At 45.8% G+C, this 17,962-nt stretch overlaps 1 protein-coding gene across 1 annotated transcript; it reads left to right on the top strand.

Moving 5' to 3' along the window:
* The first annotated feature begins 3,925 nt into the window (after positions 1–3,925).
* On the top strand, positions 3,926–17,393 carry CDRT4 (CMT1A duplicated region transcript 4). Its single transcript, XM_045778236.2, has 3 exons — positions 3,926–3,995; positions 14,692–14,766; positions 16,474–17,393. The coding sequence occupies exons 1-3, from the start codon at positions 3,926–3,928 to the stop codon at positions 16,929–16,931; spliced, it is 603 nt and encodes a 200-aa protein (XP_045634192.2). The 3' UTR covers positions 16,932–17,393.
* Positions 17,394–17,962: the final 569 nt, after the last annotated feature.

Here is a 17,962-nt window from a genome sequence, read left to right as displayed (position 1 = left end):
CATTCTTCATTAAGTGTTGATAAGTCAATGGTTTTAAAGATAGAGTGCTTCAGGAAACTAACGGGATCCATGCAAAGATAAAGGTGCTTTTCCTTTCCACCAGCCGCAATAAACACTGTCTTCATTCTTGTGTTCTGAGCTGATGAGCCATGCAGGGAGAACTCTCATGGGACCCCACAAGGACTTGCTCTCCGTAGAGTATTGGTGAAGCTCCGGCCTCTGGACAGGTGCCTTTCATTGGAACAGCCCAAATCCAAGTACGGCGTAGGGCAGACGGTGGCCTTGAAATTGGCAGCATTTTAGACCTTGTGCTTTTGGACCCAGGAAACCTGCTCCTGAATCCCTTTTATATGTGTGTGTGTGTACGCACGTGAGTGTGTCATGCACAAGCAGGAGAGAAAAATTGGTGGCAATCCTCCTATCTTCAGGACCGAGGTGAAGCCCAAAGAGTATTTATGTGGTGGCCTTGGATAAAATCGTTCCATGATAGAACCTGACCTTTTGATCTGGTTGCTTTCACAAAGCCATATTTATGCCAAGGACCTTTTTACCTGGTCTTAAGAAGAAATCTCTACAATTTTCAGCTTCCTATATCTCTCAAGTGCTATGCAAGGCAAGCGCCCCAGCACCGCCTCTGAGACCCCCTTCACACCCTACTCCATCCCTTAGTCCATCCCTGACCATCTGGCCACATCATTATGTCTGCTATGTCATCAGTAGCCTTATCAAAATTGACTTTTACAGGATGGCCTTATTTCTGTACTTTAAACTAAAAATTCTTCACTTAGATAAATTCCCTTCTTCCAGTAGAAATCGCATGGTCCCGTAGAGATGGGAGTGGGACGATGCAGTGATATCACTCCCACTGCTGGCAGGGTAGGAAGCTGTCTTCCATGTTAGTCTCAGGGGCTTCATCTGGTAGGGGCCTTGTATCAGTTATCTCTTGCCGTGTAACAAATTTCCCCAAGACTCAGTTGCTTCAAACAAACATCTGTTATCTCACAGTTTCTGTTGGTCTAGAATCTGGGCATGATGTATCTGTGTGCCTCTGTGTCAAGGTCTCTCCATGAAGGTGCAGTCATGGCTTTGGCTGGGGCTGTGGTCCCATCTGAAGGCTTAACTGGGAAGGATCCGCTTCCAATCACACTCACGTGGTTATTGGCGATGTTAAGTTTCCCACAGGCCGTTGAACTAAGGGCCTCACTTCCTTATTGGCTGTTGGCCACAAGGCTTCTCCAGTGCAGTTCATAATATGGCAGTGGCTTCCCTCAGAATGAACAAGAGAGAGCATGAGAGAGAGAGCACACTCGAGACAGAAGCCACGGTTTTTTGTAAATTAACCTCAGAAGTGACATTCCACCATTTTCCCATATTCTGTTTGTTGGAAGTGAGTCGCTAGACGCAGCTCATACTCAAGGAGAGGGGATTTCATGAGGATGTGAACACCAGGAACATTGGGGGCCATCTTGGAGGCTGCCTACCACAGGCCTTTGGGCCCAGTTGCTGTTGAGTCTGTTCAATGTGGGTCCTGCCACCCCAGTAGTTCTGATAAGCCAGTGGCTGTGAGGGGCGGAGGGGAAAGAGCTTTGTGTTCACTCTTACTGCTCCGGAGAGGAGGTGGGTACCTTCACTGGCATAGCCTTCTGAGGACTTCTCAGGGGCAAATGATTCTAAACTTCTAAACTAGATACGCTTAAACTACACTCTCCCATCCCATCCCACCTTCACTCCAAGGAAGGCAGATGAGTCCAAGACAGCCCCCTCTCTGTGGTCTTTGTCACTTCTGAACAAAGCTCCACAACACAGCTGCCTTCATCTAGTGCTCACCTTGGGGGCCAATGTTATTTGGTATTCTTGTTACCAAAACGAGCATAAACCAGAGAATAAAATTTATATCATTAGGGACGCCTGGGTGGCTCAGTTAGTTAAACATCTGCCTTCGGCTCTGGTCATGATCCCGGGGTCCTGGGATTGAGTCTCGAATCGGGCTCCTTGCTCAGCGGAAGCCTGCTTCTCCCTCTGCCTTCCTTTCCCCCTTCTTTTGTGTGGGCTCCCTTTCTGACAATTAAATAAATAAAATCTTTAAAAAAATTACACCATTGGTTCAGGATTCTTTGTCTTCTACCCAAAAGCAGACTTAGAAAGATCTTTATGGGTCATGAAATACTTTTGCCTGAATTAATTGCATCATCCTAACTTCCATGGGGCAGGCTATTTCTCATCCTGGAAGTGAGAAAACTGAGGTTCAGAAAGATGAAGTAACTTGCTCAAGATTGGACATAAAGAAATGAAGCTGGATTTTAAAACCAGTTCTCCCGACTCCAATTCTGTGCTCCACCCTGCGTCCCTTTGAAAGTTGTTTGCATACCTGAGTCTCCAGATTATTCCTACTGGGAATCTGGCGAGACTTCTTGGCCCAGGTTGCTCATTAAGTCATTTTAGACCAGGGCTGCAGTGACCTGAGAAGAGAAATAGAACACAGCTGGGACAGGGGATGTCGAAGCTGAAGTTTACATGGTAGACATGGCCAGTGATTTTGGAGAGTTACACAGTGTTTGTGTATGCATGTGTGTACATGTGTGTGTGCATGTGTGTGTGTGTGTGTGTGTGTGTGTGTGTGTGTGTGTGTGCAGCTCATAGACTCTTTCTCATCCCAGGGACTCTACGGGTGTTCTACTCAGGGCTATGTGTGTATGAGTGCATGTGAACACACGCACATCTGCAGGTGGACACAGATGTCTCAGACCTGCCCGGGCTCAGGGATGATCTCCAGAAGGTGTCATTTTGGTGAGCAGATGGTATAAGCAGGGCTGTTGGTACCCGAAAAGTGGGGTGGGATGGGTGAGATGTGGGGACAGCAGTTGTGTCGGAGGGGCCCCTGAGCCCATCTCCTGACCTCTCACTGCTCCAATCTCTTCCCTGATCTTCAGCTTATTGTCCATTTTTGAAGAAACCCATTTGGTTAATTTCTCCAGCCTGAAAACTGGACCACATTGCTTCAGCATTGTGGAAAATATCACAGTCCTGCATGCGTAGTGATGACCACAATCCAACCAGTGGGCTCTTGCAATAGGCCCAATGTTTTATATGAATTATCTTATGATGAAAATCCTCATGCCATCCAAGCATAGTTTCTGTGTACTGCCCCTCTTTTTATAGATGAGAACACAGGGATTAGGAAGCCAAAGTATCTTATTCCTGGTCACACAGCTAAGCAGCAGCTGGACTGTCCTGAGCTCATGCTCTTCATTCTATGCCATGCTTTGCTGCAAACAATTGTTTAATATGCAGCTTTGCCTTTTTAGGAACTTTGGCTAATTCTCTTATCAGTTGCCCTCTTGAGATGTTGAAATACACAATGATATCACAGAAACACAACAAGAACAGCAAGGACAGAGCTGGTTTTCCTGTAGTGCTGCACGAGGGTAGATCTCAAAGGCCAGGCCTTCGTTGGACAGAGGATGTCCACACAACGCACTCCGTGAGGGGTCTGTTCCCAGATCTTAAAAGCATTCGATGCATCCCTCTTCCATGCCAAGGAGACACATTACAGCCCTCTTTGTTTAATTGGGCTTCTGACTCAACAAAAACTCCTTTTGTCAGAACTTCAAAATTTCCTGGCATGTTACCCACACATATTTTCAATGTGGATAGCAGTGATGTTTCAATTGTATACTACTTGTGTATATTTGTGCCTAGAAAGATTCATTTGAAACCAGTAACTAAATATTTCTCCCCAATTTCAAGAGACCCCTCCCTCCTTGACCTCTGGGGGATTGGCAATTGCTATTGTCTTTTAACTGTAGGTAACAGTTTTCTATACATTCAAGTGTCCACTTCCACCAAAACTACCCATCTTAGTTACAATATATTAGGTTTTACAAATTTACCTTTCTCTTTCTATTTTCCCTAGAAACCTAGATAAATGAACTGCACCAGAGACTTGCAAGAGCTTCCAGATAGGAGAAGGGAGGACAAGAAGAGATCAGAGGAAGGTAAGCAAGTCTGGCCTTGGATCTTGACTATAGTCTTCAAAGTAGGCAATATGTGGGCTGGGAGTTGACTGGATATTAAAGATCTTACTTCTGAGCTTTAGGAAACACAACGTAGGAAGAGAGAGAGATGTATACCAGCTAAGTAACAGACAGTGGGACAAGTGGCCCTGACTGTTGAGGTACAAGAGGAATGCACATGTAAGCCCACCTGCAGGGCTGGCCGGCCTCCCAAGGGAAGTGTCACTAGACCAGCCCTGGAAGGAGAGATAAGGAGACCAGTGGGGTGGGGGGGGGTTGTTGGGGGGAACGTGCATCTGATTTATAATCATTCTGAGGGAAGAAAACATGTCTGTGAAAGGCAGTTACATCCAGCATCACAGATGGCAGATACCCCATATATGGCATCCCGTGCAGGGGAGACCTGACCATGTCTGGTAGGAGCGGAGGGGACAGAACGTGGAATGGGCCAGATAGGAATGCACAAGCACGTTGGGAGGGAAAGCAGAGTAGGGCTTGAATTGGAATTCGGTACACTTAGGCCCTGTGGACTTTTCATATTAGATAAGGTTTCCCTTGGTCTCTTCATGATGCCTGAATGCTGGACGGTTATGGCTCCAAATGCTGCTCCTTCTGAGCACTTTGCATGCGGCGTCTCATTTAATCTTTACCAAAATCCTACGAGGGAGGTGTATCATTCCCATTTTATAGATGGGGAAAACCTAAGGCTCAGAGAGAGGGAAAGGGACTGCCCACTTGGAAGCAGTAAGTGATGGTGCTAGGACTTGAACCCAGCTCTTCCCATGAGCCCTTATCTGTTTGTCATATTTATTAGGGTGATGTCCCACCTTTGCCCATCGAATTCTCTAGTAGTAGCTATTGTCAGGTCAGTTAGTCCATGGTTCCCTTTGTGCCCCCTGCATGGGTGCGTAGCTGCCTGATGTTTGGATTTCCGAAAATTCTTAGAAATTCCAGGGGCAACTGTTGTGGCAATTGTAGGAACATTCATTTATCTAATGATTTTGATCTAAGTGCCTGGGGACAGAGAACGCGATGAATGAGATCCCTGCTCTTATGGAACCTACCTTCTAGTTGGTTAGGAGAAAATAAACAGATGAATGAATCATAGGATGCATCAGTCAGAGATGGTGCCATGCACAGCATTAAAATAGGAGATTTGGTAGTGATGGTGCTACCCTAGGTTGGCATGGAAGGCCTCCCTGAAGAGTTCACTTTTCGTCTGGATTCTGACTCTTCAGAAGGAGCAACCCACGTGGGAATCAGGGAAAAGTGCATCTGGGGCAGAGGGAGAGGGTGGAGAAGGATGCTAACATGGGAACAAGCTTGGTGGGCTTGAGAAGAGGAGGAAGGCCAGTGTGGCCTTGCAGTGAGTGGTGGGGGAGTGAAACTGGCAAAGGCCAGAAGGATAGGCAGGGGCTAGATCACGGAGAGCTTTCTACGCCAAGGTAAGGAATTTGCATTGCATCCCAAATGGAATGGGGAGCCACTGGGGTATTGGAAGTGGAATGATTTAATCTGAATTATATTTTAAAATGACCACTCTGGGTCTTCTGTGGAGAAGGAGTTATAAGGGCATAAGAGTGGAAGCAGGGAGACCAGTGAGCAGGTGTCCAGTGTCCAACGAATAGATGTTAATATCTTGGACTAGGTTGAAGATGCAGAGAAGCTACATAATGGCAGAGTGTGAGTGGGGAGAAGATAATGAACTGGATTCACTAGGTGAAGAAGCAAGAGGAATCAAAGACAAACTTGACATTTTCGAATCGGGTGATTTGGTGAACGATGGTGCCTCTCTCTGAGATGGAAAAGCCTGGAGACGAACATTTTAGGGAGTAAGGTGGAGAGTCACGCTAGAACCATGACAAGTTCGAGGTCCTATTAGACATACAAATGATGACGTAGAGTTGGCAGTTGGATATATATGTTTGGTCTTTGGGGAAGGGATCAGGTTAGTGCTAAGATTTGGCAGCTAGATGAGCTGGGAGTAGTGCTTGAATAAGCATTCAGTAAATGTTTGTTGAATGGATGAATGAATATATTTATGAATGATAATTCTTGTGGCTGCCATATGGAGGCTGAGCGAGAGGGAAAAAGCATAGAGGTGGGAAGACATATTTGGGGAACAGAGTCTGAACTCGGGGTGTGAGAAGGAAGGAGGAGTTGAGTTTCTACTTTGAGTGTCAAGAAGAATGGTGATGTCATTGAGAGATACAGGGTATGGAGACGGAGGAGATGTCTGTGGAAGTAGGGGTGAAGTAACAGATACTGACTTGGTTTTGAATAGGTTTAAATTTGTTGAAAAGATAGAACACATGCTGTTGGAAATAAGAATCTATTCTCAGAAGAGAGATGGGTCCTAGGAGCATGTTTTGGTTAACGATCAAAGTCCTAGTGGTATCAAAGAGGTAGAGTGATACGGCTTTGGGGAAGTGGTTGGCCACACTCAATGGAAAATGATTAATAATTCAGGATGTCAATATAATAATTTATAATGGGACATATACCTGAGTAATTTGATATGTCAATTTTCAGAAGATTGCTGAGTAAGCAAGAACAAAAGGGACCACTTTTGTCAACCCATATAACCAGGGAGGCCCGCCCTTTCTATTCAGTCACTTTTCAGAGAACAAATATGGACGTTCCCAAGTTCACGGCACCCTCTCCTTTGCACATTGCTGGAGGAAACTTGTAAACTTTGGAAAGATCTTTTTCATACTTCCTTGCATTCTCACTAGAAAATAGGGCACACAATTTGACAATTTCTTGATGACTCAAGGACCTTATCAAGAGCATATATGACTTCAGTTGGGAGCGATTTCACTGGGATGGTCTCATTACAGCTGGACGGTGGATTGGGAAGTTGGAATTGGTGGCCCCTTCACTAAATGGCTCTTGCTCATTGTGCTTTTACAGGCAATTGGTTTGCTTTTTGAGGTTCTTGGTTCCTTCTGCAGCCACCCAGTGTCTTGACAGTTGGCTGGAATATTTCATACCTCCTTGTTTGGAGACAGTTGTTGAGTGGCTTTCACTTGGCTCCTACAGCTTGAGCTCTAGGCACTGTACCTTGAAAATATAGAGTATTTTTTAATTGATCTCATTGCTATCTCCTTGCTTGCACATACAGTCTTGAAGCATTGCAGCATGCAGACTGCTTTTTGGGGGCAATTTCCCTGTGCAGGGCTGGTCTTGTCCCCAGGGAGCTGATTCTTTTTAACTTCTCTCCCGACCCTTCCAGATGGGGTGGCAGAGGGGGGTTTTAGCTTCAGTTCTCCTGCCTGAAGTCTGCCTCATTTTGGCACTGGGAGAAGTCGCTCACAGATTTTTGTATTATTTTCTGACCTCATCACTATGGGTTGTGCTCCAGTGAATGAAAGACCTTGGAGATGGTAGGACCCCTCACTCACGGTAGAGACCGTGGCCTCAAATGTCCTAATTGCTCTTTGTCCATGAAGACAGGGGAACAGGGAAGACACAAATCACCTCTCAGGGTTGAGAGGGGAGTGGCTTTGGCAGTACTGAGATCTTTGGGAGACTAAAAACCAGCAACCAACATTTCCCGAGCACCTTGCGATATACGGGTTTATAAATAACAGAAGGGCACCAATGAATTCTCCATTTTAAAAGACACTGCCATCGCTTACAGCGGCTAAAATTGGAACACCTTAAAATTCCCAAATGCAGGCATGATTCATAATAGTTCATTCACTTGATGGATCACTAAGCAGCCTCTAAAATAACCATGAGGACTCTAAGAACATGAGAAAATAGAATCTTAATGTTAGGACAACAATGATGGATTCAGAAGGGTATGTGCCTTTGGTGGCCATCACCCTGTAAGCCAAGAATGAGAGCACAGATAAATGTTGTGTGTTGGTAAATGGGATTCTGAGATTAAAAAATAATCTTTTCTATACTTTCTATAAGGCTGATGTATAATTTCTGTTATGAGGTCACATGCAAATAAACACAGCAAGATACAACTGGCCATCATCGATGACACATGCCTTGAATTGCTCTTCTAGGAAAGGTGATGATTTGTTGTGATTCCTCCCCATAATCTGTTCGTGCACGCAGGGGCTGGCCACATGCAGGAAGGATACCGGACTATACTAATCAGATAGAGCTATCTTGGCACAGCATTGAAATTAGCCTTCTTCACCCCACCTTCCACCTGTAAATGTGCTGTGTATCCATCTTCAAAGCTTTCCTTCCTTTGCCTCAGTCCCAAATGTCACCTCTTCCTTTTGCTTTGTTTGCATTTATAAGTCGTTTTAGGTCTAAAGTTGTTGCTGGCTATGAATGAGGAGATCCGGGACAAAGCACAGTCATACTCTTAGCTTTCAGGAGGATGATTTGTTTGGATTGTGGTTCGGCTGAGGACAGCTCCACCCCAGACATCAGAGGCCTTTGATTTAATTGTAATTGAGAGTTGTCTGTGGCCCAAGAGTTGGGTGCAAGCAACGTGCGATGCATGGATTTTCTCACATGCTGGCATGAACTGGGGTAACTCTGTGATACTGAGGACATGCTCTCAGTAGGCTGATGGGATAATCGAGTCTTATAAAAGGCAGCCACTTTAGTGCTTTGCTTCAAAGCCAAGCTCAAATGCAAGTCACCTTCTTCAAAACAAACACTGGCCTGGATTCCTAGTGCTCTGAGCATTTCAAAAGGGGGTGGCCTGGCCCATTGATGGAGGCCAGTCCTGGGAAATGCCTGCCTGTTTCCCCCATGTGTTCTCTAGGTTCACAATACCCCATTGTTTCAGTGAAGCAGGACTTCCTCTTTCTGATTGATTAAACATCGTGGGGCCACACATTTTCATAGTCCCATGGCTCATGAGCCAGCCGTCAGGCAGAGAGAAGGTCTTTGAACGCAAATCACTGACAGCCTTTCATATTTGGTTTCCTGAACATGAAATTATAAGATTACTTCTTGCTGCCTGTTTTTCCACATCTTTCCTACCTGTCTAGCTTATCCATGTACAAGTGTCCCCAGAATGTCCATGGAAGGAAAAGGTTGAAAAGCTCTCCTCTGATTATGCCTGTTTGGCTTGTTCTGGAAATTTGATGTTAAGATTTGGAACTTGATCTATAGATAATATGACCGCATGTGCTTTGTGCCTAATGGGTCTTCATATTACATCTTAAAATGGAAATTTTAATATTTATGACTGAATAGACCTTTGGTAAATATAAAATTCAGATCCATAGCTCTACCTGATAGGTATACAGTGCCCAGTGATTCTTCCTGTAGTGAATTTGTGAAGTGTTCATTTAGCTGACTCAACACTGTAGTTTATATGGAGAAAGGGTACCATTTGCAAACAGCCTCTGTGATCTGCATACTGGAAGAAGAATGTGGGCCCTGAGCACATCACTCAACATTTGAAAACATTAAGGCTACTGTTTAAGCCATGCCTGTTTCCCTTGTCTTTCAAGACTCAGCACAAACACATCTTCCCTTCTCGAATCTGTTTCTTGACATCTGTCCCCACCCAGGCTGAGCTAGGAAGCTTGTGGTCTGTCTTCCTCAAGGGGCTGTGAGTTCCTTGACCCAAGGCTGTGTCTCATTCTGCTTAGTGTGTCCAGCACTCACCTGGTACATGGAGATGCTCAGTAACCATCTCCATCTGCAGAGTGGCTCCTGGGATTTGCCTTGGCCTCTGCACAGAGACTTCTCTGCTTTTTTTTCTTGATGATGAAGACATGATTATTCTTGTTTGATTTGTTATTGGCACAGAAAACAAATTTGCCTTGTAAGCCTTCGACATTGAGGAGGGTAGACCCAAAGCAAGAGGCGAATGTGGAGAATTCATAAGGTGTTTTGGGTGAATGCAACCTGCACACATTAAATGTAGTGTTTGGAACTCAATGTTGAATGCATGCATGAATGAATGAACTGATATTGCTTGGCCATAGGTACCGGAACTTTATTTCCACTCTGTGTCTCTCAAGGTACATACATAATCGTTAGAGAAAATATGTAGAGGACAGAAGCATTTTCGAGAAGCAGTGTATCCCCCTCCCACTCCACCATACATGGTGAATCAGTAATGTCAGGTCTGTGTTAGAAGATGGGCAATTCTGATTAGACTCCCATCTCCCCACCCCAGATGTAGGTAGAGATAGTTGCTTCCCCCAGAGAGAGGCATGGTCTATGTTAGGACATGCTGACAACTACCAACTATGCTGCCTGTCATGTTCAACTTAACAGAGTGCAGTAATGGGCTTGTTTCTCCTCTCTTTGGAGTGGAGTGTAGGTGTTTGGGGAGAGGCAGAGATGAGGACGGAAAGGTGGCCAGCACATTGTTGCGTAAGGAGAGGGGGAGACCAGCTTGCCTCTCCCCACTTTCACTCTCCTCTGTCTTAAGAGTTCTAGGTTTCCCCATGCTCCCCAGCATCAGTGTCCTTAAGGACACATCAAACCATTATCGTGTGTGTATCCCCCTAGAGCCCAACAGGTAGAGGTGAGGCTACGACAAGAGTTTCCATAGCGTCCACAGGATGGGGCAGGGTTGAGAGGTGGAGAGAGTCACGTTGAGGCAGGGCTAATGGGAAGCTTGTTGGATGTGCGCTCTATTTCCCTGGAATGCAGGGGGTCAGAGCGTGCATTTGCCCTGTAAGAGGGGGGCTCTGTGTGTCTCCTGGGCAGGCCACTTGGGATGGAGTCAACATGTCAACCACACGCTGTACCAAGGTGATTTACCCCCAGGAGCATTTCTGCTGATCTTAGAGATAAACCTTCCAAGATGCTAATAGTCTAAGTGGCAGCTTCCTCTGCAACAAAAATAAATGAAGAGTAGCCAGAGGGCAGAAAAGGAAACAGAGGGCAGGGGAGGATATGCGAGGTGGGGGTAGGGGATAGCAGGTACAGGTGAAATAACACCCCACGTCAGTTTCCCGTTTGGGAAATTGTTCTCCTTCTGGGGCCAGACAAGACTTGTAGGTATGGCTCGAGGAGAAGAGAGCGAGATGAGATGCAGGCAAGACAAGACGCCTGTAGACTGGAGCAGGGGAGAGAGGAATGAGGCTGAACAGAGGAAGATAGGTCTAGTTTCCAATGGAGCACAAGGCCCTCACGCTGACTTGTTCTTCTCGGTATGGACGCTTTCGTGGGACTGAGCTTCTGAGGCTGATTTCAGAGGAAGTGTCGTTGAAGAGCTGGCTCTACCTTGAGCAAGTTCATCCTTCCATCTTCTTATGTCATCACTGCCTCTGATGCTCTAAGTTCCAAAACAAGGATGCAGGAGGACATTGCTTTAGAATGCACACCAACGTCTACTGCTTACTAGTTCCATGGTCTGCTTTACCTAGTGAATGAATGGATGGACGGATGCATGAGGCCCTGGTCAAATGAGATGAGGGGATACTGCATAGCAATGTCCCTTTTAGAGGGTTACAGAGCAAGGTAGTGTATTAGAGTCTCTGAGAAGTGCTGCCCTAAAGGAATTTGTTTAACAGATCATTCTTCAAACTTCCCTGACTGAGGGCAGTCCTGCTATGCCCCCTGGATTACACAATCTATGTAGCCTTACAGGGTGACCTTATTTCCCCCCTTTTTAAGTAACACCAATTAATGTCTTGAGAGACTCTTGCATTCTATGGGACATGGTTTAGGAAACTCTAGATTAAGATAATGTTTTGCCCATCACGAGTGTGCAAATGGCGTTAAGTCCGCAGCATTAGTGGGCTAGAAGGTCTGAGTGGGGTTGACTTATATCAGTGTGCTCATCCATCAGTCTTGCCTGGAATCCACAAAATCCCTTTGCAAGATGGTTTCCTGAGATAAGGATGCAGTTTGTGGCCACAGACAGAGGGAGAGCTTAGCTTTGCATGAGGATACCATCCGCAGCCAGTTTTCCTGGCTCAGTATTTTAAGGCTCTGGCTGTCCTTTGATCCAAGTAAATTCTGGTATTGGCAGGTGGTAGTGGAAATGCACTATGGTCCTTTTAAATGTTTAAAGGCTGCTGACATTCAGTACCATGTATATATTTATACGTATACATGCAAGAATCCTTCAGTGAAAGCATGTCTTTAAAACTGCAAAGGACTGAATGATCTCCCAAACCTGCTTCCTATTTCTAAGTAGCAAATACCCTATACATCTTCAGTGTCTTTTGATTTGGTTTCTAGAACTCTGGTTCCCCAACCTTGCTGCACATTAGAGCCAAGCTTTTACATTCTGATGGCTGTATTCCATCCCATTCCAACTAAATCACAAAGCTGCAGGTGGGAGCCAGGCATATGAATCTTTAAAAGATCCCCAGTAATTCCAATGTGCAGCCAAGTTGGAGGATGGTAGATTGAGAAGCACTTTAGTTTCTGGACAGTTTATTATAACAGCCATCACCTCTGTGAGAGAAACAGGACAGAGATTCGTCTTTATCTCCCAAGTGAGATAATGGAGGTCTTAAGACATTAAGGAACATGATCAAGGTCACAAATTTGTGTCAGATTCTAGGTAAGTGTCACTCCTTTGAATTTACGTAAGCCAAGTCTGGCATATCAGATGAGATTCTGGAAATGGTGGGACAAGAGATGGGTTGGGGTGGGAGGAGCTGGGCTTGAAAACCCAGTGGATTGAACATAGGCATTTGTGCCTGTAGGAGAAACAAGAAACCCACTTCAATGTTATGCCTCCTGCCCCTCCCATCAATGCTGTTTCTGTCTGTAGACTGCTGGTTTGCATTTCATTTATAGGGAGGCAAAATGGAACCTTTGTGCCGGAGTTGAAGGAAATTATAAAAGCCCACAGCTTGTCTTCAGACTTAATGTCAACTATTTGTCTCCTTTATTTTCAAACAAACAAGTCCTCCCCATGAGTTCTGAGGCCTTCTCAAACATTCCCTGCCTTGGGTTTGTGGTTCCCTGGCTCCTGCATCAGCAGGTACGGCAAAAACCTACCATTCTATAGAATTGTTTATCAGCCACAGAAGGTTAGCCTAGGGGGTCCCGTGAGATATGGTGAGAGGCTTTGAGCAAGATGTTGGGTTATCTGGATACGCGTGGGCATTGAAACAAATGGTTCGCTAAGAACTGAGCCTCTTTGAGGCTTCAGGGTTTATTAGCTAGAAACTTAGAAGCAAGGATGATAGGCATTATCCAAAATTCCCTAAATGTCATGAATTGAAAACATTTTCCCATCATCTACCATGATGGATTAATCCTATCGTACATTTCCAAAAGTTCTGCAGATACGGGGGCTAAGTCAAGAAGTCTCTTCCATTGGAGGTGAACAGGAATGCTGGGTGAGCACTGGGGTGATAACCTCTACATTACTGGGGACTTGGGATGGGTGGCCTGCTATCTTGAGATCCATGGTGGGTCTTAGAAGGAGATATAGAACTTTCTTTTGTTGTTGTTTATTATTACCTAGGCTAGAGGTCTATGTGAACATTATTTCTTCCCTAACCTGTGAATTCTCCCAAGAATGTGTTGTCATGAAAGATTGCCATTACGATGGAACAGTAGGGATCCCTAAGGTCTGGATCTGGGCAGGTTTGACCAAAAGATAGCCTTTTTTTTTTTTTAAAGAGTACAAATAAATGTCTAGGATGCTATCCTTTGTTAGGTGTGTTATAATAAAAAGCTGACATTGGGAATAACTTACTTTAGAAATATAGTGAGATTTAAGGTTGCCCTTGTCAGTAACCTACTCGCATACCACAGCAGTTCCTTGGTTAGGTGAAAAAAAAGGAGGTGGAAAACCTGGGAATTTGCTTATCTCAGGGGAATGTTTCACACACGAGCAAGTCAACTCCTGCAGATGCTGCTGTGGAAAGAAACCCGAAGAATCATTATTGAGTTAAAGCAGCATTACTCCGTGTGTGGTCGTCAGACCAGCAGCCTTACCTGGGAGCTTCTTGGAAATGCGAATTCCCAGGTCTCCCAAGCAGACCTACTAAATCAGAATTGCAGGGTGGGTGGGCCCGGGTGTCTGTGTTTTAACAAGCTCTCCAGGCAATGTCAGTGCTCGCTAAAGCTTGAGAAGCACTGCCCTAGACTGGTGATTCTCAAAGTGTGGCCTCCTGACCCACAGCGCCAACATCACCCGGGGAACTTGTGAAAAACCATCTGAGACTTTTCACTGACATTGGCAGGTGACAGTGGAAATGCTCCACGGCATTTCAAATGCTCAAGGGTCACAGAGATGGCCAAACGGAGCATACAAAATCACGAATTCTTGGCTAAAAATTCTCAGATGTGCATTTTCCAGTCTTACAACTGGAAAGGACCTATAGAGATCTCCTGGACCTATTTCTTGTCACTGGGATTTACTAATAAAACCTTACAGACCGTCCACATTTCCCTCCCCACCTCTGGTTTAGAGCGTTGACTGTTGAATCAGGAACTCTGGAGGTGGGACTCAGCACTCTGTGCTTTAACAAGCCCTCTGGGCAGATGGACTCTCCCGTTTGAGAACCACTAGACCCCCCGTTCCCATCAAAATGCTCACATGTGTTACCACCTGCCCCCCAATGCCGGCTGAGAAGTGCCACCAGGAGGCAGAAACTCGGCCCAGTAACATGACCATGCTTGGATCCTGGTAGAGAAAATGACGTTTCCTGTGACCTCTTGTCTTGAGCCCGCCTAGCCCCCCCTCAACTCCATGGAGAATGCGTCCTCTTCTCAGGCCCCTCTGGAGCAGCGCTGGCTAACAAGTGTTATTTTCCCCAAGGTCTTTGGGACTTCGATGTGAAGAACTCTTTAGTGATGGAGGTGATTGGTGCAAGAAAGATAAAGACAGAAGAAGGTAGGGCTTGGGATCTTAGCCATGGGAGCTCCTGCTGGAGTTGAGCGCTAAAGCTGAGAGGTCTGGGTGGGGAAGACGTAGAAGTAGGGCTCAGGGCGGCCCCTCATGTTACACAGGTGGGAGTTTACAGCATGCCGGGGAGATGAAGGGGGGCTGCTCTTCATTATGTTCCAGACGAGTATAGTTTGTGCCACATACAAGCAAATGCCTTAACCTGCAAGATCTTTGTCGTTTTTTTTAAACTTTATTTTTAAGTAATCTCTACACCCAACGTGGGGCTTGAACTCACGACCCCTAGACCAAGAGTTGCGTGTATACTCTACTGACTGAGCCAGCCGGGCACCCCTAGATCTTTGCATTTTGCATTTGCTTGGAGGAGACAAAGATGAACCATCGAGTCCTCACTTGGAAGCTTCGATGTGCATTTTTTTGGTGAGAGGTGATGTCACACATCTTGCCTTCCTCAGGCAGAATCATACACAACTCTTGCAGGGATTTGGAGCCTTTCACAGCACATTCCTTACTGACAGATCTGTCCCTAGACGAGCTCCAGCTCCTGAATGTCCACAGGGCAGCCTGGGAATAACTGCACCATCTGAATTTTCTCTGATTATCCCCAGCGATAGTGTTTTTCACGGAATTTAGGTTGAAGATGGCAAGATCAGCCTTTTAACTTCCTTGCTTCCCAAACCCCTATGGAAATGATCGAAGTATGCACAATTTGAGAAAACAGGCAACGTAGCACTATCAGGAGAGAAATCATGAGGCATTTCTGCTAGCCAGAGTGAAGCTGCAGAGGGAAGAGGGAGGGACCAACGTGCCCATGATTTGGTATCTACAAAGGAAGATGCTTGGTAACCTCATGAATAGAATTTTCTAGTAGAGCCTCCCTACCCGAAATACCCAAAACTTCTGGCCAGCACTATAGTGAAAAGCTTATGGATTTTGGAGCCCGTTAGATTTGAGTTCAAACTCACCGTTCGCTAGTTGTGCAAGCTGGTCAGCCTCGGTCTCATTGTCAGTTAACTGGGGGATTAAACAAAACAGTACAGGGGAGGAGAGATAGCCAAAATGTTCACTGTTACCATTTACCCATTATTACAGATCAGGTATGGTGCACAAAGCTTTACGTAACTTCTTTCCATTAACCCACAAAAGGCTCTATGAAGTTGATTATATTCTAACCACGATTTTACACACAAGGTAGTTAAGGTTTAGAAAGGCGAAGGGGCTTCTCAGGTTCACAGCGATTGTGAAGGTATAGAAGGAGTTTGGACTCAGCCAGTCTAATTGGAGAGCCCATGCTTTCAGGCCCTAAACTGAGCTGTTCCAAGCCCTTAAAATATATTGCTTTATTTAATCCTTACAATGGCCTCCTGGTAACCATTTTCGTTGGTGGAAAAGAAATAGAAGTCCAGAGAGTAAAATATTTAATATTATTCAAAGGTCTGAAGCCAAGCCTGCTGGACTGCCAAGTTCCCTGCCCTTTACCACCATGCTGTCTTTAATTGATATACCCCATGGAACGTCATTCTGTCTCCTATCTATGGCTTTGATTTTATTCCCACTCAATACAAGAGGTGTAAGGCCAATTTCGCGCAATGGGGAAAAATTCAAAACGTGGTTCCGATACCCTCCAATTCTAAGAAGAACTGGATCATTGTATGTAAGCGCCTCTAAATCACCTGTATTTCTCTTTGCTGGTAGAGCTCACAGAGAACATCGGGCTTCCCCAGAGTGTGCTCGAGAAACACAACCCTTGGCCAGCCTATGTCACATATGTGTCCCCGATGGTGAAAAGACTCATCGAGAAAAGCAAAGTTAGAGATCTGGAAGGCACGCAAGGACTCGAGCAAAACCAGCGGGCATCGAGGCAGAGCAAGCTGGCCAACATCACGCAGCTGAAAAGGAGAAAGTCATCTAAGTGCTCTGGAAACTTGGCGTTGAAGGACGTGAGGTCGGAGACCATGTTATCAGTGTGGAGCTCATACTCCATACCGGCCGTGGGTCCCACCACTATCCCAGAGCCAAGGCACTTTCATACGGATTCCAGAGAAAATCCCACTGCAAACTATAACAAGATCATCTTCTCTCGAAAACCCATGATGAGGATACTTCCATACAGCTCCCTTCTAGCCAGCAAGGAGAAACATTCAAGCATTTAGCAGGGAGTCCCTGCAGTCACCCCCCTCCAAGACTGTACAGCAATGAAGCTCCATTTGCTGCAAAATTCACTATGTCCTTTAAATGGGAACTTGCCCCTGCTTATGCAGAGGTGGGCTGAGATAAACCAGATCTCAATGTGGGCCGTGGGTGGGCAGGTACACCCCCTCCACCATCACAGTCGGATGGGGTTGGGAAGCTCCAAGCTCTAGTTCCTGCCAGAAATGCTTAGAACCTAACTGAGGGTGAATGAGCCCCAGTCCAGGCAGGACACAGAAATCACACCAGTTACCATGCCGGACATAATTTGATAGAAAGAATTACCAACCAGGTAACTGAAAAGGTGGGAAGAGAACCCGAGGCTATTAGTGGAAGTAGACACCTGCAGGAAGAAGGGTTCCCAAGGCTGGGGGAACAAAGGGAAGATATTGGACTTATTAAAAGCTAGGCGCTTGGAGAAGGGGCATGTGGGCTAAATCTCAGATTTCTGAGACTTGGCAGGGGGCTGGGGAATGCTCCTCGGTTGGTTGGTTTTGGTGAGCTCGGAGGAAATTTCCAGTGGGGATGGTACCTGAGGAGGGGAACCTCTTTGGCTGACGTTGGTTCGGTGATTCTTGAGAAAACCAAAAACTAGACTCAAATGCTTCTGGAAGGAATTGTCACTGTCTGAGTGAACAAGAAGTGTTGCCAGTGGAAACAGACAGGGACAGGAAGCCAACAGAGGGGTAAACAGGAAGCAAACCAGGAGAGAATTCCTTCCTCCTCTTCCAGCCTCAGAGCTCCCCCCAACCCCACACCCCCTGTGGGCAGAGCCTATCAGGGAGGAAAGCAGGAATGTGCTTTGCAGAATCCTGAACCCCTAGCATCTTAGCATAGGATAAAAGGATAGACTTGAAGCCAAGAGAACAGTAGCTTCAAAACTAGCATTGTGGTGTTTTGAGTGAGCCCACTTTGCTCCACCTGGCACCTGAACTTGGTACTAAGATGTTTTCTCCTTGGTGGCTTTGCAAAGTGGCGGTGGGGGTGTGAGTGT

This window comes from Ursus americanus, chromosome 14 (genome assembly GCF_024610735.1).
Source record: "Ursus americanus isolate L20-20 chromosome 14, mUrsAme1.1.p, whole genome shotgun sequence".
Lineage (NCBI taxonomy): Eukaryota > Metazoa > Chordata > Mammalia > Carnivora > Ursidae > Ursus > Ursus americanus.
This window is presented reverse-complemented; position numbering and strand designations above follow the sequence as displayed.